General features: G+C 39.7%; 1 protein-coding gene across 8 annotated transcripts in view; it reads right to left on the bottom strand.

Moving 5' to 3' along the window:
* c2cd5 (C2 calcium dependent domain containing 5) overlaps nucleotides 1–20,882 on the bottom strand; it is a 119,503-nt gene that overhangs the window by 62,265 nt on the left and 36,356 nt on the right. For 5 of the 8 annotated variants that reach the window (XM_033039462.1, XM_033039463.1, XM_033039465.1 and 2 more), the window contains exons 8-11: nucleotides 16,453–16,607; nucleotides 14,246–14,446; nucleotides 12,212–12,297; nucleotides 11,687–11,795 (exon numbers count right to left, since the gene is read on the bottom strand). In XM_033039462.1, the coding sequence (XP_032895353.1) occupies nucleotides 11,687–11,795; nucleotides 12,212–12,297; nucleotides 14,246–14,446; nucleotides 16,453–16,607 (551 nt within the window). The remainder of the gene's footprint in view (nucleotides 1–11,686; nucleotides 11,796–12,211; nucleotides 12,298–14,245; nucleotides 14,447–16,452; nucleotides 16,608–20,882) is intronic. The other 3 variants (XM_033039470.1, XM_033039468.1, XM_033039469.1) reach the window with 1 other exon arrangement.

Raw genomic sequence — 20,882 nt, 5'->3', positions numbered from 1 at the left:
CATATGATAATTAAACATTCTTCACTCTCGTAACTTATACCTGGCATCAAAGTGCAAGAAATTTCGCAGCTATGATCACAGAATGGCGCTCAGGCCTGTTGCCATTAGGTTTGCTCACGAGGGCCCTGTTTTTCCATATGTGGGTGCCACCGTGTTTTGGCGCCATTTCCAGAGTCCGGTCCGTCCTCTCGGTATGATTGGACTTAGGAAATGGCGGCAAAGTACGCTGGCGCCCGCATGTGTAAATGCGCAAAATGATTTTTTGAAAAGAACTGGAGATTCAAAAGGAGAAAAATAAATGGAGAGCTCTGGGTGCCTCTAGGCCTGTGCACATTTCTTTGAACACATGCATACACACGCATGCACGTCAAGAGTGTTGTATGGAACAATGAAATTCTTAATTGCAGCAGCAGTCTATAATCAAAATACTCATAGATATGAGAATAAAACAAACTGAAGTCCAAGAAACAAAAAAAATATTTGTGCAAAACAAAAAGCCCAAAGACCCTTGAGCAACCAAGATAATTTGTAGTTCAAAGTTCAGTTGCTGTTTGTCGTGTTCAATAGCCGAATGGTTGTTGCGAAGAAGCCGTTCCTCAACCTGGAGGTCAAGGTTGTCAGACTCCTGTACCTTCATCCTGATGGCATGAGTGAAATTAGAGCGTAGTCAGGATGGCATGATGATGCCTTTTTGAGGGTGTGCCTCCTATAGATCTCTTTGATGGTAGGGTGATCAGTACGCATGATGGGCTGGGCACTGTCCACCGCTTTTTGTAATCATCTTCATTCCTGGGCGTTCACGTTGGCTAACTGGGTCATAATGCAACCAGTCTATATGCACTTTACTGTACACCTGTAAAAGTTCAAGACAATATTCAGTGACGTGCTGAATCTGCTCAATCTTCCAAGGAAGTAGAGACATTGATGGGCTTTGTTTACAACTGCATTAATGTGTTGGGATCAGGACAGATCTTCAGAGATATGCATGTCCTGGAAATGTAAGTAGTTGACCCTTTCAGGCAGAGTAGCTCAAACCTACCATCGTTCTGCTTGTTACTATGTAACGTTTAGCAAAACAGGCCAGGGACCAGGGCCGGATTTAGATGAAGAGAGGCCCTAAGCTGTTCCACTTGTGAGGCCCCCTCCGCGTTGGTTTTAAGCGCTGGTGGCGAGGCGGCCAAATCTCCCACAATTCAAAGCGAGGGAGAAAGTGCCCAGCGCCGACCAGTTGCCGTTGCAGTGCGCATGCGCAGGGCGGACGATGATGTGCTGGCCGTGGTTGTGCGCATGTGCAGGGGGGAGGACGTGCAGGCCGCAGCAATGCGCATGTGCAAGGCGGCCTGCCGTGCCGGCGGATGAGGAGCAAGCGGAGCCCGGCGGCCCAGACACGGATAGCGGGGGGAGATGGAGAGAGAGAGAGAGAGATAGAGAGTGGGGGCCCGCCCAGAGTTGAACGGCAGGTGCCCCCCCCTAGACCTCGAGGCCCTAAACTTAAGCTTGTCTAGTTTATAGGTAAATCCGGCCCTGCCAGGGATATATTTGTAGAGAAAGGCTACAGAGTGAAGAATGTTTAACTGTCAAATGCACTGGGACCAGAACAGTGAAACACTAACTTGCTGCAGTTTTACAGGCAAAATGCTGGTTAAAAGGTGCAACTTTCACCCACAAGTTTGTCAGCATGTTTTTTATGTTAGCATTCTCTAAACTATGAAAAGCTGAAGAAAGAGCAGCTTAAGATACGAGAAGTTAAGTCTTGGTTGACTCATCCTGTAAGAACTTTGGATATAAACGCCACATTTTCAAGTGTACAATTGTAAAAGCATTAAATGCAAAACAAAATCTGCGCTCTGCCACAAAATAATGGTGCAAATTTAAAATATAGATGTTTAGAAAGAGCAGCCTTTATACAGTTCCAGCCATAATGTTTCAAGTGAGCATGCAGTTCTAAATGTACACAAATTCAAAGCTGAATAGCTAATAACTTGATAAGTGTGATGCCAGATACCAAGCTGAATTCAACAATGTGCACGTTTTGGAAATGCTTTATTGCTGAAGCGAAAAAAAAGTTTAAAAAGGCAATTCCTAGTGAACAAAGTTTAAAAAAAAACTAGGCATGTTGAGCATGCTTCACTGAATGGGACAAAACAGACAGAAAACCATGGCAGCTCACTGAAATGGTTAAAGTAACGATCTCAACACCCTTGTAAAAGCATGGCAAATGTTGGCAACATCAAAGAATATATCTTCTTTCAACGGCTTTGACATGTTACCCAAAGATACCCAAACCAGAACACAAGAATAATTGTTTTAGTTCTTTGGCAAAAATATACTTTCAAGGACATTCTGAAGTAATAAAGCAAAAATAAATAATGGGGACACTGAAATCTTTCCACTCAAGCCAATCGTTAATTGAACAAAAACCATGTCGTTTCCTTAACTATATCTGTGTGGGCAAAACAGATTATGAAGTAGATCTATATATTTTTAAAAAATATATTTTTTTCCTATCCATTTCTTTATTTGCCCCTTGATCCTACTCCACTTTTATTATGCTTCTCCATTCCACCCATTTCTCTGGACTCTCGCTGCCTTGTACGTTGACAAATGTATTTCCTTTCTGCTGCTTGGTTCTTCAGTACCTTGGTACACGTGACAATAATAAACCTAAACACGTCAGGATTTCTGCCTCATTTTGTTCCTGTACTTGGGGACGTTTGCAGACAATCTTACCCGCACTGTGCTGGCCTACCCAAGTGTAAAGAAAGCCATGACTTGGTCTATTTTCACAGGAAAAGTAAAGTGGGTCCAAACACCTTTGAAATTAAAAATTTAGATGGGGTCCTATTGTGAACAAATAAAAAGTGGGAGGTTCAAGAACGATCAGAAAGAGTAAAACAGTTAATTGAGCCTTTCAATAAAAGTAATTGAAGAACACAGTGCCAGAGCAGCTCACTGGGTCAGGCAACATCTCTGTAGGACATGAAGAGCATGGTTTTGTGTTGGGACACTTCTTCAAACCAAAAACGTCGCCTATCCATGTCCTGCTGAGATGCTGCCTGACCTGTTGAGTTCCAGCACTTTGTGATTTTTTTTGGTAAACTAACATCTGCAGTTAATTGTGTCTCCGAAAGTTAAAAAAATTATTTGAATAATAGCAAAGTTACATTTAATATTTTGGTAAAAAACACCCCAATTTCAGTGGGGGGGGGGAGATTTCTGGTGGCAAAGACAAAGTCTGGCAAGTGATAGGTGGATACAGGTGAGAGGGATATGATTGGCAGCAGGGCGACACAGTGGTGCGGCTGTTAAAGCTGCTGCCTCACAGCGCCAGGGACCTGGGTTCGATACAGACCTCGGAGACTGTCGGTGTGGAGTTTGCATGTTCTCCCTGTGACAGAGTGGGTTTCCTCCAACGCTCCAAAGACGTGCGGGGTTTGTAGGTTAACTGGCCTCTGTAAATTGGTGTTGTAATGTAATGTTATGGTGTTGGAAGTTGGTGTTGTGTTCTAATGTAAAACTAGTGTGAACGGGTGATCGATCGTCAGTGAGGACTTAATGGGCTGAAGGGCCTGTTTCCATGCTGTAACTAAATATAAACTAAAACAACAATACTCCGGGTATTCTTTTAAAATGGGATATGGAGGAGCTGGAGAAGATGCGTAGAAGATTTAGGAGGATGATATCAGAATCACAAAAGTTAGAATGAAACACTCAAATGGTGTTAGGCTTTTGTCTAAGGAAAGACAGAGAGTGGGCAGGGGGGTAGCTAGCAGAGAAAGGGGAGCCTTGATATCAGCTCAATCAAGCTTATTCATAATCTTATAGAAAATGTTTCTGCATGCAGGGGCTGTGTGCTGCACCAAAGACACATTGGACCCATTATTTGCCATGGGTGCCCTGCGTGTATTACAACTTTATACACAGAGGCAATTCACAAATGGCGTCAATGAATTGCAGTAGAGCTTGGTATCATTCACTTCAATTTATGCACATAATCCGAACAGGTTTATGTGTGCAAATCCCTGCAAATTAAAGGTGAACAGTTCAACCAGGCTTGTGGTTATTAAGTCAAGAGCAGGATCCTTCCACAGGGAGATTTCCTTCAGAATTTGCAACTTACTGCTTGCCTATGTGCTACAGTACACAACAGGGCCTCCCTTGAATCCACTACTAAAAGCAGCATGATAATTTGATTGTGACTGATACTCTAACCTCATCCAGTGACCCAACCTGATCCTCTAGGTTCCGTAAATCCCTACCCCTTTCCCTGAAGGTAGAAGCTCTGATCCTTCACAGGCTAATGGCCTTTGGCCTCTCTCAAACTGTGTCCACCAGTTTTTGGGATGTGCATGCTTGGTAATATTGTGCACAATATTCTTGTCAGGGCCGCACAGTGGCACACTAGTAGAGCTGCTGCCTTACAGTGCCGGAGACCCGGGCTCGATCCTGACTATGGGTGTTGTCTGTATGGGGATTGTACATTCTCCCCGTGACCTGCGCGAGTTTTCTGTGGGAGCTCCGGTTTCATTCAACACTCCAAAGACGTACTGGTTTGTAGCTTAATTGGCTTGGTAATAATTGTAAATTGTCCCTCGCGTGTAGGATAATGTTAGTGTACGGGGATCGCTGGTCAGCACGGACTCGGTGGGCCGAAGGGCCTATTTCCGCACTGTATCTCTAAACTAGACTAAACAGCTTGGGGCCTACAGATTATTGCTGTGGGTGAGAGGAGGAGTAAGTAGGAGACAAAATACAAGCACAACATGCATGTTAACTCTCACTACTATGTACTTAAGTTTGATGCACCTTTTACAAAAACTAAGGCACAGATTTTGTCTAAATAATAACGGATCAGGTCTTTACTGGAAATGTTAACTGTTTCTCTCTTCAGAGATGCTCCCTAACATGTTGAATGTCTCCCGGATGTTCTGTTTTTACGAGAAAGGGTTAGTGGTTGTGACAATCTGGTGAGTAGAAAAACACTGGAGATGCTTGGTGGCATAGATCGTCTGCTTTGGGAGCAGACCATTCAGCCTCTCAAACCCATTCTATCATTCACAAAGATCATAGGTAATCTCCAGTATGAAGTAAGGAATTGCAGATGCTGGTTTACAAAGATAAACACAAAAAGCTGGAGTAACTCAGCGGGTCAGGCATCATCTATGGAGAAAAGGAATAGGTGACTTTTTGGGTCGAGACACCTCTTCTTGGTGATGTAATGTAATGTTGTGGTGTTGTGTTGTAATGTAAAAAACTGTAGAAATGATATTTTGTTCAAACCTAGGTTTGAATGACAATAAATTGCATTCTATTCTATTCTATTCAGACTAAGAGTCAGAGGAGATGGAGAGGGAAACTGGAGGTATGAAAATCCCCCTGCATATTTCTATTTTCCCTCTCCCCTGACTCTGTCTGAAGAATGGTCTCCACCTGAAACATCCCCTATTCCTTTTCTCCAGAGATGCTGCCTGACCTGCTGCATTACTCCAGCATTTGGTATCTATAGGTAATCTCCATCTTTACTCTTCCTTTGGATAGTGTTAAGATACGTTTCAAACTTAGATTTGCTACAATCTATTATCATTTTGCCCGTATTTACCATCCTGCCCAGAAAACTTGCTCTACTTGTCCAATTTGTTCAGGAAATACTGATCCCTTATAAAGTAAGATGCGTATGGGCGCTACTGTTGAGAGACTGTAATGTAGTCTGTAAGCTGTAATGTAAAGTCAGATCTTCCCACCAACTCCTGCACTAAACGATCACCCCTGATCCTGATTCTATTGTTGTGTTATAAAACATTGGAAATTGGAAAAAAAATGTCTGTAAGAAGAGTTCATTAATATTTTAATATAATGCCACCAAATTGGATTACTGCAAGTTATAATTAATTTTTATTCAAACCAGTGAGATTAGACCCAAAGGAAAAGCTGGAGAATCCAGATATCCTGTGCTCCAGGAAATTCCTAGCCAAGCTAGATACCATTCACCTTTTGGTCTAGAATTTAAGTTTGATTCAGGGTAATGAAAGTGGATGCATTCCAACAGCAGGCTAAAAAGGTCTAACAAAAATATTAAAAGTGCTGTCGTAACTTAGCGAGTCAGGCAGCATCTCTGGAGGTCATGAATAGGTGATGTTTTGGGACGGTACCCTTCTTCACACTGATTGGAGTGGAGGAGTAAGGTGGGGTGGGGGTGAGAAAGCTGTAAAAGAGAGGTGGGGACAGGACAAAGCCTCTGAGTAATGGGTGAATACAGTTAAAGGGGGTTTGACTGAAAGATGCCAGACAAAGGCCAAAGATGAAAAGACAAATGTCTGTGAGATAAGGAGAGAGGGATATAGGAGGAAGAGGATGGTGGGGGAGGGGAAGGAGAGAAGGGGGTTGGAATTGTGGGAGAAATTGGTGTGCATCAAAATGGGGCACAGGAAAGGGGGAGGGGGATATGGGATACCCGTTGAGTTACTCCAGCACTGCTTTTTTTGTAAACCAGCATCTGCTGTCCATCGTGCCTATGATTGCCGAACATTTAACCTACAGAAAACGGTTCATAATCCCCAAGAGAAATAGCCTTGGATAGTGCTGGACAGACAGTGAAACAGCATACTTGTTCAGCTGGTTGGAGATTAAAGCAAAGTTGTAGGACCTTAATGGACACAATAGCTAGATAACTGGCATTTAAGAGTTCCGAGAGGTCGAGATTGTCATAGAGTCTTACAGCATAGAAACAGGCCCTTCAGCCCAATTTGCCCACACCGCCCAACATGTCCCATCTACACTAGTTCCACCTGCCTTTGGCAAATATCCCTCTAAACCCGTCCTATCCACGTACCTGTCTCAATGTTTCTTAAAAGTTGCGATAGTACCTGCCTCAACTATCTCCTTCAGCAGCTCGTCCATGGAGCCTTTGTGTGAAAAGGTTACCCTTCAGGTGCCTATCAAATCTTTTCCCCCTCACCTTAAACCTATATCCTCTGGTTCTCAATTCCCCTACTGTGGGCAAGAGGCTCTGTGCGTCTTCCCGATCTATTCCTCTCATGATTTTGGTACACGTCTGTAAGATCACCCCTCATCCTCCTGCACTATAAGGAATAGAATCCTGGTATGTTTTATTAGTGGACTTTGAGCTGTGAAATCACTGGAGTGGGTCCAACTAGTGGGACACACATTTTGATTTCCAATGATTTTATGTTCTCATGTCACCTTTGCTCCCAGCCAAGATGCTTTATCAACTATCCGAGAATGCTTGATGCTGAATATGTGCTGAAGATCCCTAGTGCTTAAAATCCTCACCTGATCCCTAGTGCTTAAAATCCTCACCAAAACATGCTTGGCGAATAAAATGTGATTCTGATTAACACTTTAAAATAAAATAGGATAACTTCTCCAGTTTGATATTAAGCTTTCACAATGACAAACAAAGGTGAAGTCATAGCCTCCAGATGCAGTAGAATATTATACAATAGAAATTCACCGTCATCATCAAAATTAGCTCTAGGTTATACCACACCCTTGGTTCAATACAGGCCTTTGGTAGGGGTAGTGGAAATAAGCACATAAACTGATCAAAAATGTCAGACGGTGTCCATTATTTTAGAAACTTTAATTATATGATCTGAATGTCCAGGTTAGGATTCCATCATTAAATATGCCAAGATTCACTAAGCTTCGAGATGCAGTAAAGCTTTGTTTGAAACACTTAGTTAATTAGTATTATCACCCTTTAAAACTATAAATTGTGTCCACTAAATGAATCAAATAATTATAGTTATAAATTGCTTTGATAACAATACCAACTAGATATTGAGTGCATGAACTACAAGAAATTATTATTTTTAATTTAAAACTGCGATTTATTCCTTGAATGGTTCTGATCTATCCTCTGAAGAACATTTGTTTTGGTTATCATTATTTCCACAAATGTTCAGCGCTCCCAATCGGTACGCTTTTTAAAATTTTTTGCCGATCATAAAGTTGCAGTGATGAAGCCATGGGAGTTTTAATTCACTGAGCTGCCATAATTTCAGTCAGTATGCGTAATGTTGAAGAAGTTATAAAATACCTGCATTGAAACTATTCCAGTCTAGCAGTTTGTATGATCTTGTGTTACCCATAATTCCGACAAAGGCTGAGTTCAAAACAGCAAATTAGTAGATCAGTTATAGGAGTAGGTCAGAGTGAGCAATACAGAGAGCACAACGAGGACAATACTACTTGACATGAACTGGAAAGACACAGACAATAGAGTTAATAGAGGTACATTCATCCAGAAAGGGCAAAGAATAAAGATCATGCTATTCGAATCTAGAACCTGCATTTGTCTTTCGATTTTTTAATAAAACAGAAAAAGACAGTTCGTAAAGTACTCGGGCAAAGATAATTACCCATTCATCGAATCATTTGGAGAGCAATTTAACTCACAGCTGGATACATTTTCAAACCAAAGTCATTCTTCAAAAAGTTAAAAGTTTCACAGCCATGCAAAATTAATAAACTTAGCCTATAACGGAAGAGGGTACTGCAAGCTCAAATCCTTAGAGATTAAGAACAACTTTTGAGTAACTAAAATTGATAATGGGCAAGGATAAATTTATATAAGCTCAACTGGTTTCTTTCCTTTGTTTCATTACTTCTGGATGAAAACTTGTTCACAAAATAATTGAAACTAAAAATATAACATTTTTATACCTCTCCCAATGAAAGCATGTAGTGCACTGGTAAAATAATCAAGGACATAAAACCATTTTCCAGATAAAAAGGGAATACATTAGATGCAGGTAACTGCAGAAATAATTAAAAAAGTAAAATTTGCAAAATCTACATCTTAGCATAGAAATACAGGCTAGGCTATTTACAGGTCATAAAGGTCAACTAAATGTTTAGTTTATTTTAGTTTAGAGAAACGGGCCCTTCGGCCCACCGGGTCTGTGCCGACCAACGAGCCCCACACATTAACACGATCCTACACCCACTAGGGACAATTTTTACATTTACCAAGCCAATTAACCTACAAACCCGTACGTCTTTGTACAAAGTATAATTCAAGGAGAGTTCTAAATTTTACACGTCCAAATATACGAACAAAATATCATGACAGGTACATCAGCCACCAAGCTCAATTGTATTTGCAGGATCTACGTATATGTTGGCATATCAAAAACCTGGCAAGGCTTGTGATTTTAATAATCAAAAGGTTTACTTCTGAATATTTTGAGATTTCTTGGCATAGAAGCCAACATGAATAATACAGTTGAGGGAGGTAAGAAAAAAAGGATTGGATATAACTGGAAGCAAGATCAGCACACACTAGATTTTTAAATACATAAAGATTGGAGTAGTTCGTCATATTCTCACAAAGCCAGAATTTGGAATTACACTGCCTCAATAAAATAAAATCCACAATAATATATATTTTTCAGTGTTTATTAACTATTTAAAATTTAAAAGTAGTTAATACATTTAAATGTAATTAAATTTAATGTGAAATTTTAAATTATTTTGTCGTCCTTTCACAAAGTTATCATGATGGTTTTTTTTAATAATGAATTCGGCAATCAATTGAAAAAAAATTTGACCAAAGCTCAAGGTTTATGGTGTGCTGGCATAGTAGTTAGATTCAATGGATTAGTATACAGAGATCAGGGTTAACAGTTCAGAGAATGCATTTCAAGTTCCACTAGTTCGCGAGTAAAGAAGACAGTCTGGAAATAGAAACCCGATAACAGTAAGTGATCATGAAGTTTGTTGGTTATAAAATCCCAAATGGTACACTAGTGCTTTTTAGGAATGGAAGTTGGCTACCCTTACCTGAACTGATCCATGTGAGATTCCGGTCTCAAAACTACTGTGGTTGACTCTTAACTGCCTTACAAAATGGAGTGGCAAACTACTCAATTATATCAAAGTGTTTTAAATAATTCAGCTGTTCAAAGAGAAGGTTTGCCTTACAATTGGCATTAAGTACTACCCTTGCCATTGAAAGAATTAAACATAACAATGATAAGAGCACGTAATTAGCAGCAAAAGAAACAAATGTTCAATTTATTACTCTTATTGAGAAGAATAACATCCAAAACAAGTGGACACAGATTTAAGGCAAGAGAAAGAAAGTTTTAAAGAGGATTGGGAGGGAATTTTATTTTGCACACATAGTTGTTGATACCCGCAACTCACTGGCAGGGGAGATCAGACATGATCACTATATTCCGGAGACATTTAGACAGGCATTTTAAATAGCATTAAAGTGCGAGCAAATGGGATCAGTGTAGATGGGCAAAGAGGTTGGCATGGACATGACAGGTGAGCCTGTTCCTGCATTGTATGACTCTATGACTGTATTGCATAGAAGTAGTGTCAACCACCCGACAGAGTATTAAAATGTACTCTTCAATGCGACATGCATTTCCAATCGCGAAAGAAACTTAAAAGGACAGTCAATGGAGCAACACATTGGTGCAGGTGGTAGAGCCGCTGCCTCACAGCGCCAGAGACCCGGGTTCAATCCTGACCTCGGATGCTGTCAGTTTGTGGAGTTTGCGCTTTCTTCCTGTGAAAACATGGGATTTCTCCGGGTGCTCCGGTTTCATCCCACATTCCAAGGAGGTGCAGGTTTAGTAGGTTAATTGGTTTCTGTAAATTGTCCCTTGTGTGCAGGATAAAACCAGTGTATGGGTGATCACTGGTCGCCACATGGTGATCACTCGGTGGGCTGAAGGGCCTATTTCCATGCTGTATCTCCAAACTAAAATAAACTAAAGGAAAAAAAACAGACCAACTGTCCAGTAACTCAGGGAATTTATTAATGTAATTAATTAATTGATGGTATTAATGCTCAATACTAAATAGGTACTTTCAAAAACCTCTGCTGAAGATGGAAGATGCTGATTTTTTTGTAGACGTCGTTACAATGCGATCAGGAATTTTTTAGTTCTGCTGACCACCAAATTACTATTCACAATTCCTTGGTAACCAGTGCTGTGTTTGCAGACAAGAAAGGCGCGGGTACTCATATCGTTCCTTGCTGTTGGTGTCAGTGGCAGATTGTTGTTCTATAAGCTTCTCAAACTGTTTTGAGGACCCGACCACCTAATTTAATTAATACATTTTATTTTGAGTTTGAGTTGTGTTTAGTTTAGTTGAGTTGAGAGAACTTTAATAATCTTTTTGGAATATTAAAAATTCTAAAAATGTTAAAATCTAGTATTTGGTTTTCCAGAGATGCAGTTACTCTGTGCATCTGTGCACAGTTGAAGTACTTCTACAAACCACTATTATTTCCAAAATGAACATTCAAATTACAACAAGGATGCCAAGTTGTAAAGTTCACATTATTTATTTAATAGAGTCGTAGTAGTCATACAGCTTGAAACAGGCCCTTCGGCCCAACTTGCCCAAGATACCTTATCTATACTAATCCCACTTACCCGCATTTGGCATAGAATAATGGAGGAATAAATATTATTTAATATATCACTAAAACGGAAAAAAAAGTTGTTAAAAAGTACACCTGGTTGTCCACGAGAAATTTAAATCAATATACTATGTGTGTGCCACATTGGGCCAATTTACTACTTTATTGTCCTGTGAACAATTTTGTCAAGACGCCAACAGATTGAGCTTTCATTGTGCAAGCCTGAATGAAGTGAGTATTTTTCTTGTCCTGTGATGCTAGCTGAAATGTTCTGCTTACCTGGGTTGTGGATTCTGTCCAGTAGCTTCACAGATCTGGCGCTGACTACTCCACCAACATGAACGAGAAACCCAGGCGGGAAAGTTGTGAGAGTGAAAAAGGGAAATTCCTGTGCAGAAGGAAAAAAAATGGAAGCGGTGAAGACATTTGCAAAAGTAAGGATAATCTAGTTGACAAAATCACGTCCGATTAATGGTGCGTACAATCAGATCAAAGCAACTAAATGCAGAATTCATTCATTAAATCAGAGGTGCACCATGTGGCTCAGAATGTCTCACTTATTGAACAACGCAAATAAACTATGCACGTTCACAAGTTATAAAAGTAGAATTATGCCCATCAAGTCTGCTCCGCCATCCAATCATGGCTGATCTCTGCCTCCTAATCCCATTTTCCTGCCTTCTCCCCATAACCCTTGCACATGGCAAATCTTGAGTCACTAATATATCCTTAAAAAAACCCACTTCCAAATAACATTTGTACAATATCTATGAAGGAAAAATGCTGAATAAACTATCTGCTTACCCTGTGTTCGAAGGCTGACTGGGTCTGTTGTCGATAGAGGGCTTTCAAAGGACCTCCATCTTTTCCACCGCTTCCACTTCCCATTCCTAAGAAATATCAAGCAGGCATTCTTGAAACATTACAATACCACGATATCAAATTAAAATGTGTCTGTGCCATTTTGATATCTAATAAGAGTAGAACTGATCATCAAGAACATTGCCCAGATTTCTAATCTGTTTATAAAGGTACGGTCAATATATTTCATCCTGGGTTTTTTTTTTGTTGCACGACAGACTATTATAATTTTAACTTCATGTTACAAATTAATCATATAATTTTCTTTTGCTCATCTTCATTTACTAATTTTACCCATTTGCTAAATTTTGCATTGCAATTTTACAAATTCTTATTAGCTTCTAAAAATGAATTTGACCTTAAATATTAATGTGCACCTATTACAGAGACATTATTTAAGCAGCTTCAAATTAAAATGTTTACTTTTAATGTGTTGTGCATGAATTTGTACTGAATATTTAAACTACGTTTCAAGAGCCCTGCTCACTTCACACTTAGAATTGGAAGTGTCATATTAAAGTAAAATATATTACAGCCCACTCTACTCCACTTGTGCCTTGGAAATATCTGTTTATTAAAATTCGCAATTGCAGAAGAATTTTCTGCCAGCCTTTCCAGAATGAAAATTTTTATGCTCACATTTATAAAGGAAAATGGTATGCAAACATGACACACCATAACTTTATATCTCAAATGGTATGCCAACATTGGTGGGACGTAGCTCACATCGACATTTAAAAAAATATTTTTGCAACAAAAATGTAAAAAACGGGTTTGATGTACTCAGTCCAATTATCCCAAGGTGCTTCATGTTCAAACTATATTTCATCACAATCTCTGAGAGAAACTATGGAATAACCTCTCCACACCCAAACAAAATGATTCGCAAGGGTGTCAAAGACAGGAGAACGGGATTGAGAGGGGGGAAAAAAGATCGGCCATGATTGAATGGCGGAGCAGACTAGACTCAATGGGCCAAATGGCCTGAATCTGCTTTAATGATCTCATGAGAATGCATCACTGGCTGCCTACTAAAATCGTCTTTAACAATATTTTTTTAAATAATTCATACATGAATAAATTATTTAGTAAATTTTAAGGAAGAATGGAATTTAAAAGTAATTATCAATCCAATCTTTTACAAATTTTGGTTTTAGCTGTGTGTCTTTGATAAGGAAACAATATAGACTTACCGATATTTCTGTATAGGCCTTTGGGTCACATAAGCTAATTTTCTTCAAAAGTACACAGTACAAAGCAATAGCACAAGAAATTTTTTATATTCCCTTTTTAAAGACAGAGAAAAATGAGCTCATGCGAATTTGTACTGGGAAAAGGTCAATACAGAATTATTCAAATCCACATTAAAAAAAAATTATGAAAACAATTGTAAAACCATCAGGCTTAACCAGATCAACAGAGAAGTGCATAGCCAAAGTAACAATAACAATAATAAAAGAAGTACTGGACTGCACACAGCAACCAGAACACTTAACAAGACAAATATTTAATGAACTATGTAAATGCAATGAATGAATTAATGTATGAATGAATTGGTTCCAAATAACTAGTACCTGCCATTTATGATTCTTCGCCAATCTCTCTCCCCGCCATCCCAGTAGTTTTATCAATTGCCATAATTTTGAAAATAGAAAATATATTTTTGCCAGGACAAATTTGTAATAAGATTTGGACTTACAGATTACTTGTAACTGTTAAGTGTGGCGCAAAACAAAATATTTGGTTTGTCTTTTACCAAAATGTACATTAGTTTGATTTGTTTTTCTTGAAAAAGTTCTTATTTGACAATTAAGTTAGAATCCTTTCAAATTTAGCATGCTTATTTTTCTTGCATGTCGGTATGATTGTTTGCTTTAATGTAATGTATGCAATTATTATTATTTATTTTTTTAAAAGGTACTGAGCACACAGGTTTTCTAAAAAGCAGAAGCAATTTTTCACACTAATCAATCCTACCAGAGGCAGTTAGAAGCAACTCTTCATTGAAAGACACACTTTTCCTCAGACAGACTGGACTTGCATAGCCAGAGTGAGGAGGGGTAAAACTATGCAGAGCCACAGAGCGAAGGAGATGTGCACTTTTATGATGGGGGGAACCGGAGGATAGAGGGGAGCTGGGAAAGAAGAAAATCCTAGGCCCCTTGGGGAAAGCTGCTGCTGTAGAAAAGTAGTAGAAACAAAGATGAAGTTGGAGAGTCACAAGATCACACACAGGAGAAGAAAATACAGCATGCAAAGTCATATGTAAGCAAAAAATCAATTGGGTATACATTTTGTAAAAATGAACATACATACACAAAGTGAACACAAATTCAAACAAACTAATGAGAACTTTCAGGAGGAGGATGTGAAAATTAAACCAAAACACCTTTCTGCATATTAAATTAAAACGTTGTTAATTGCATAGTCAATTCTTTTTATAACATTTTTTTTAAAGGCTCTCCCTTTGGGGGCTTTAATTAAATACTTGCAATGTACTGTCTTTCAAAGGAAATGAAAGCATGATGGCTTTTTAATTAAGAATAACACCATAGACAAAATGATGTGATTTGGACAGCCCCTCGATCAGATGTTAACTGTTGGCGTAGCTGGCAATTTTGTTTTGGGCATTCGTTTAGGATTATCTTTCTAAAGCACATTTCCCTCCACTTTACTCACCTACAAATAGTTAACAACATTTCCTTTTCCTTATCTTAGATGCAGCATAACTTTTGGTAGTGGTACTCCTAGTGAATTATATATTTCAAATTTAAAGCCTTCATTCTTGATTTACAATTAACCATGTCTTTCGAGAGGTAACACTCAATCAAAAAGACATAACACCTATATCAGAATCTCTTACGTCCATAGATATTCTGATGTGCGTAGGCACTTAATGCAAGGCGAAAACTTCAGAACAGAATACAAGGAAAGGCATAAATTAACATTCATCATAATTACCATAGCCTTAAAAAGAGACACTGAAGTGAAAAATTCCTGTTGCTATGGTGAAACGTGTACATTCTTCTGTGGCTGTAAATATCAGAATGTCCTCAAAGAAGTTGCCTCAATAAATCTGCACCTATCATATAATTTCTATTGGTGCCCACAATAATGTGCAGCATATTAAAGGATTTTGAAATTAAAAAGCATTTGGGAGTACAGTGTTAAAAATATCAAAGAGAAGCACCATCTTCCTAAAACCCGATGAAACAGGCAAATCGACATTCGCAATAATCCATGTCTGTGCATTTGGTTGTCTAGATTGATTATCTAAGTCTCCTTAGTTTGATATCTCACTGACTGGTCAAGAAACAATCTGGCACAGGATGTAAAAGGGATGTTTAGATATTTACGAGTCAAATCACTACAGACCTCGACACACTGCAGATGCTCGAATCATGATCAAAACACAATGTGTTGGAGGCATTCAGCAGGTCAATAGACAATAGACAATACGTGCAGGAGTAGGCCATTCGGCCCTTTGAGCCAGCACCGCCATTCAATGTGATCTTGGCTGATCATCCCCAATCAGTACCCCGTTCCTGCCTTCTCCCCATATCCACTGACTCCGGTATTTCTAAGAGCCCTATCTAACTCTCTCTTGAAAGTATCCAGAGGACCGACCTCCACCACCCTCTGAGGCAGAGAATTCTACAGACACAATTCTCTGTGAGAAAAAGTCTTTCCTCGTCTCCGTTCTAAATGGCTTACCCCTTATTCTTAAACTGTGGCCCCTGGTTCTGGACTCCCCCAACATCGGGAACAGGTCCGGCAGTATCTGTGGTGGGAATGGACAGATGACATTTTGGGTCAGGTCAGACCCACCCTGAAGAAAAGGGCCCTGACCCAAAACATCATCAGTACATTCCCCCCACAGATGCTGCCTGACTCGTTGAGTTCCTTCAGCACTGTGTGTTTTTCTCTATAGACCTCTGCTGGAAGGGGCTGTACAATGCACTTCTCTGCTTTTTTCTTCTTGGAAGACAGACATGAGGTTTGGCCCCAGCTTTAGAATTGATTAACAGCGATCCAAAATACTTATCCAATTCCGTTTTTCAGCTCCACATTGTGCAATAGGAGGAACGCATGATTAGGTTTTCATAAGCAGAACGAGGTGGTTCAGGTGCAAAAAAACACAAATTTACAACAAAGGAAACAAAGCGGGGTTGGAGGTGCCTTACCAGTTTTAGGTGTCAAACTCAAATCTGTGTCAGAAGAGGAGGACTGTCGACTGTAGGACTTGGAAGGTGAAAAGGAATAGGTTTGATTTTTCAGAGGGGTGGAGGGTCCAGATGAATGAGTAACAACAGGGTTGGGATCTTCACTGAAGGGAACCCTGCCAGAAGAAGTGGGAAACACATTCAGTAACCCTGTGGTGCGGATCTAAGCAATGATGGAATGACCCATACACAGGGATGACAGCAGTTGCTTCTATGTGCAGGCTGGGGAAGACGCCTAAAAAGGCAAAGAACCGCTGTCCGTACATTGGAGACTCTGGGAAGATGCACAGCTGCCCAGATTTGTTCATTACAACACAAGGAACAGGCTAAAAATTCTGGAGCACAAATCAAACCATGTACTGGAAACCTGAGTAAAATGAGCACATAAATAAAACAATGAAATATGGCTTTAAAAATACAAAATGCAATTCAATTAGGCAACCAAAAGTAAGCTTGCAGTATGCAGAACTGAAACACATGTTTCCTTATTCTGGAACACCATATTAGAGCACCACAGCTAAAAATAATGAAAGCAAAAACATTTGTTAAGTAAATCTTCAGCGTGTCATATTCAAGTCATCCATAAACTCGAACCAAGATGTACTTGTTTCAATATTCTATCTTCAGGAAGGTTTTGTTCAAATCTACTGAAACTCTGACCATGGTTCTTGGTTCTGGAGCTGATTTATTAGTTAAATTAAAGGGGGGAGGGGTTAGGGTACCTTGCTACACTGTCTGTCTTGTATTGCGCATTGAACCCATGTTACTGTGGCCCACTTCTCCCCAGCTCTTGAGCCTGTGCAGTCTCATACCAGTGTAGATGAGTGTAGGAACAGACACAGAGAAGTTCTGAGTTAGTCTCGAGCCCGTGGCAGTGTGAATCGGGCTGTTGTGAGTCGAACGGCATCCGTGGCTTGGCTGGTGCACCAAAGGAGACCTGGCAGAGAGAAGCAGGAGCCAGGAGAGAAACAAAATACACAGGAAAGCACGATATTGGTTAAAAAAAAAACAACTCTGAGGGAGCCAAGGCTACAAATATCGTTAATTTTTGATATATTAAACAAGCAGGATTACCAAAAAATTCTCACTACTAAATAGTAAATATTTATCAGACATAACCAGCATGCATCGTTTAAAAGTGACATGAAAAGTTGTGGTGGTCGTTGTGAAATTCATGAACAGCACTGATTCACCTGGCTTTTATCATTTCAACCTTCAGATTATCGTATCAATTAACATGGCTGGGAGATAGCATCAAACCAATGGATATTTCAATATTTTGTTCCAATTTTGTGGAGTTAACTGTCAGTGTTATTTTAAGACAAATTAGCAATAAGTATGTCCGAAAGTGAGTAAACATCCAAAGTTTTAAGCTGTGGGAGGAAATTATTCTCTTTTTTGGTGGGACATAGCTCAATTACCTCTCTCAATCCTCTGGATCACCCATGAGTTGAGGCAAATTGCAGGGCAGTCCCTGCTAGTAAGGCACACACAAGAACTAATTTTCCTAGTTCCTGGCAGTTCTGTTATATCGCATGTTTCCACAACACAATTTTGAAACAGCTACTTATTAATTACTTTGAAAAACAAAATCAGCAAGCAGGAGAAAAAGCTGTCTTGGAATAAAATGTTTCTTTGTAGCCTCCCTGGAGCATTTGAATTTACAATAAATTGGAATATACAAAATACAAACCGTGCCAATTTAATGTAGCATCATTGCAATGCATGTTTCTCTCTTGAATTCATTTTTAAGTGTAGAATCTTCAACTAGCACAAAGTATTTCGTAATTATACATTTTTAAAGATCAATTGGAGAATTACTTAGCAGAAACAAGGAACTGCATATGCCGGTTTATAAAATAATACACAAAGTGCTGGAGTAACTCAGCTGGTCAGGCAGTATCCCTGGAGAACATGGATAGGTGACGTTTCACGTCGGGACTCTTCTTCAGGATTAATTTTGCAAGATTTTCCCCCCCAACCATTGAGTGATTCACTTTCTAGAGTTCCAGATATCCATCAACAAAGTTTAGGCATTTTCATTGATGCTTAATACAGGAACTTCTGCTGTAATGCAAGCTCTGCTTCAAGAAACCTCCAAAGTCGTGCAGGTTTGTAGGTTAATTGGCTTGGTATAAATGTAAATTGTCCCTAATGTGTAGGATAGTATTAGTGAACGGGTATCGTTGGTCGGCATGGACTCGGTGGGCCAAAGTGCCTGTTTCTGGGCTGTATCTCTAAACTAAACTAAAAAAGAAACCTCAGGTATGGAAAATCGACACAAAATGCTGGAGTAACTCAGAGGGTCAGGCAGCATCTCAGGAGAAAAGGAATAGGCGACTTTTTGGGTCGAGACCCTTCTTCAGATTGTGGGTCGGGGGAAGGGAAACTAGAAGTCATCTCAGTCACCTCCAGTTTCCCTCTCCCCTAATTCTGCCCAGGTGTTTCCCTCTCCCCTTACTTTCAGTCTGAAGGTTCTCGACCCAAAACATCACCCTTTTCTCCAGAGATGCTGCCTGACCTGCTGAGTTACTGCAGCATTTTGTGTCTTCAGTGTAAACCCGCATCTGAAGTTCCTTCCTACTCATGTATGGACATTTTGTTTTATAAAAACAATTACGTCAAGGGGGTTAGAGGCAGTGAATTTCAGACTTGCAATAACAAAGTTATTTTTCCCTGCAGGATTTTCAAACATTCCAATTATGTTAATTCACTTACGCAGCAGCTTGTTACAAAATGTAAATCAGTATACCAGCAGCTGCCATAGAATGGAAAGGTTAAATGACATTCTTGTCCATGACAACAGGCAGATAGATTACACAATATTGGCACCGTCATTATCCTGCCCTGGTCATACTAGGCTTTTCCCGACATAAAATATATTTCTTCTTTTGCGGTCCCACCCACAATCTCAATCACAAGCAAACAGGGAGGAAATTAATTTCTGTTTGGAACACTTCCACTTCAGAGGATCTGCAGAAAAAAGCTTTCACAGTGTGGATTCACTGTCACTTCACGGACTGCAACTACTGGTCGCTTGGATTATTAGTCTGTGATCCACCAAAGTGTTCAATCATTACTTAACTCAGAACTCGAAGCAGTACAGCACAGGATCAGGCCCTTCAGCGCACAATATCGGTGCGGAATGCGAGGCCAAAACCAACTCTCATCTGTCTGCAAATAATCAATATAACCCCATTCCCTGCATATCCATGTGCCGTCTAAAAACCTCTAAATGCCACTATCGTGTGTGCCTCCACCACCACTGCTGGCAGCACGTTCCAGGCACCCACCTACTCTGTGTTTAAAAAAAAACTTGCATTTCATCTTTCTTTAAAGATGGAAATATACTGGTCAATCTTCCAATGGATCTTTGGATCCATCATCTGAACCAATGAACAGTGTAGTCTGGCATCACTAGAAGATTTCAATCCAGCTATTGAATTAATAGATATTTGGAAGTTGCAAATGGTGCTTTAAATGCATACTGGTGACCCCTGTGTGATAGCAGTTTAGATTATAGAAATTCACCTGTACAAACCACAGTCAAAAAATCTGGGATATGGAAGAAAAATTTGCTCTTGCAGAACTTGTGTGAAAAATATAAATTAACATTTTTATCCCCCAACTTGCATTTCCTGAAGCTTTAACAGATGATGTGGCTTCATGTTATAGAAAGTCACAATAAGGATGGTTTTCAAGGGACGCAATCCAAGGGAGACCTGAATCACTGACGCCAGCTATTCCTTTCCTGTAATGAATTACTTGTAAGCTGCACAAGAATAAATATCTACTTTCGAATGATTCATTAATAAAGCGTCTGTTAAAGGCTCAGGTTTGCAAAATTGGATGCATCATCAGTCAAGACCAATATCCCTTCATTAACCTTGGTTTAAATCCACACAAGATAAATTCTCTCAACCAACTGCAGACTTCATTCATCTAAAATGTGAATCTAACCAAATGCCAGAAATTAGATAAAACATAGCCAACACAAGTTTCAATTGACTGTTAAAATGAAATAACTGAACTTCAAATCTCATTTAGATTATTTTTCAACAAACTAAAGGGGAAGCTTAAGGAACGTTGAAACCTACCACATAATGAAAGGACTAGATGGAGTGGATGTGTGTGTGGGGGGGGGGGGGGGGGTGTTTTCCCAGTAGCAGGAGAGTCGTGGACCAGAGGGCACAGCCTCAGAATAAAAAGGCATACCTTTAGAATGGAGATGAGAAGGAATTTATTTCTTGAGCCAGAGGGTAGTGAATTTGTGGAATTCATGACCACAGGCGGCAGTGGAGACCTAGTCATTGGGTATTTTTAAAGCAGAGATTGATAGTTTCTTGATTAGTAAAGGTATCTTGACTAGTAAAGGCCACGAGGAGAAGGCC

This window comes from Amblyraja radiata, chromosome 21 (assembly GCF_010909765.2).
Source record: "Amblyraja radiata isolate CabotCenter1 chromosome 21, sAmbRad1.1.pri, whole genome shotgun sequence".
In the NCBI taxonomy this organism is placed as follows: Eukaryota; Metazoa; Chordata; class Chondrichthyes; order Rajiformes; family Rajidae; genus Amblyraja; species Amblyraja radiata.
The sequence above is the reverse complement of the archived record's forward strand: the minus strand, read 5'-3'. Positions and strand labels throughout refer to the sequence as shown.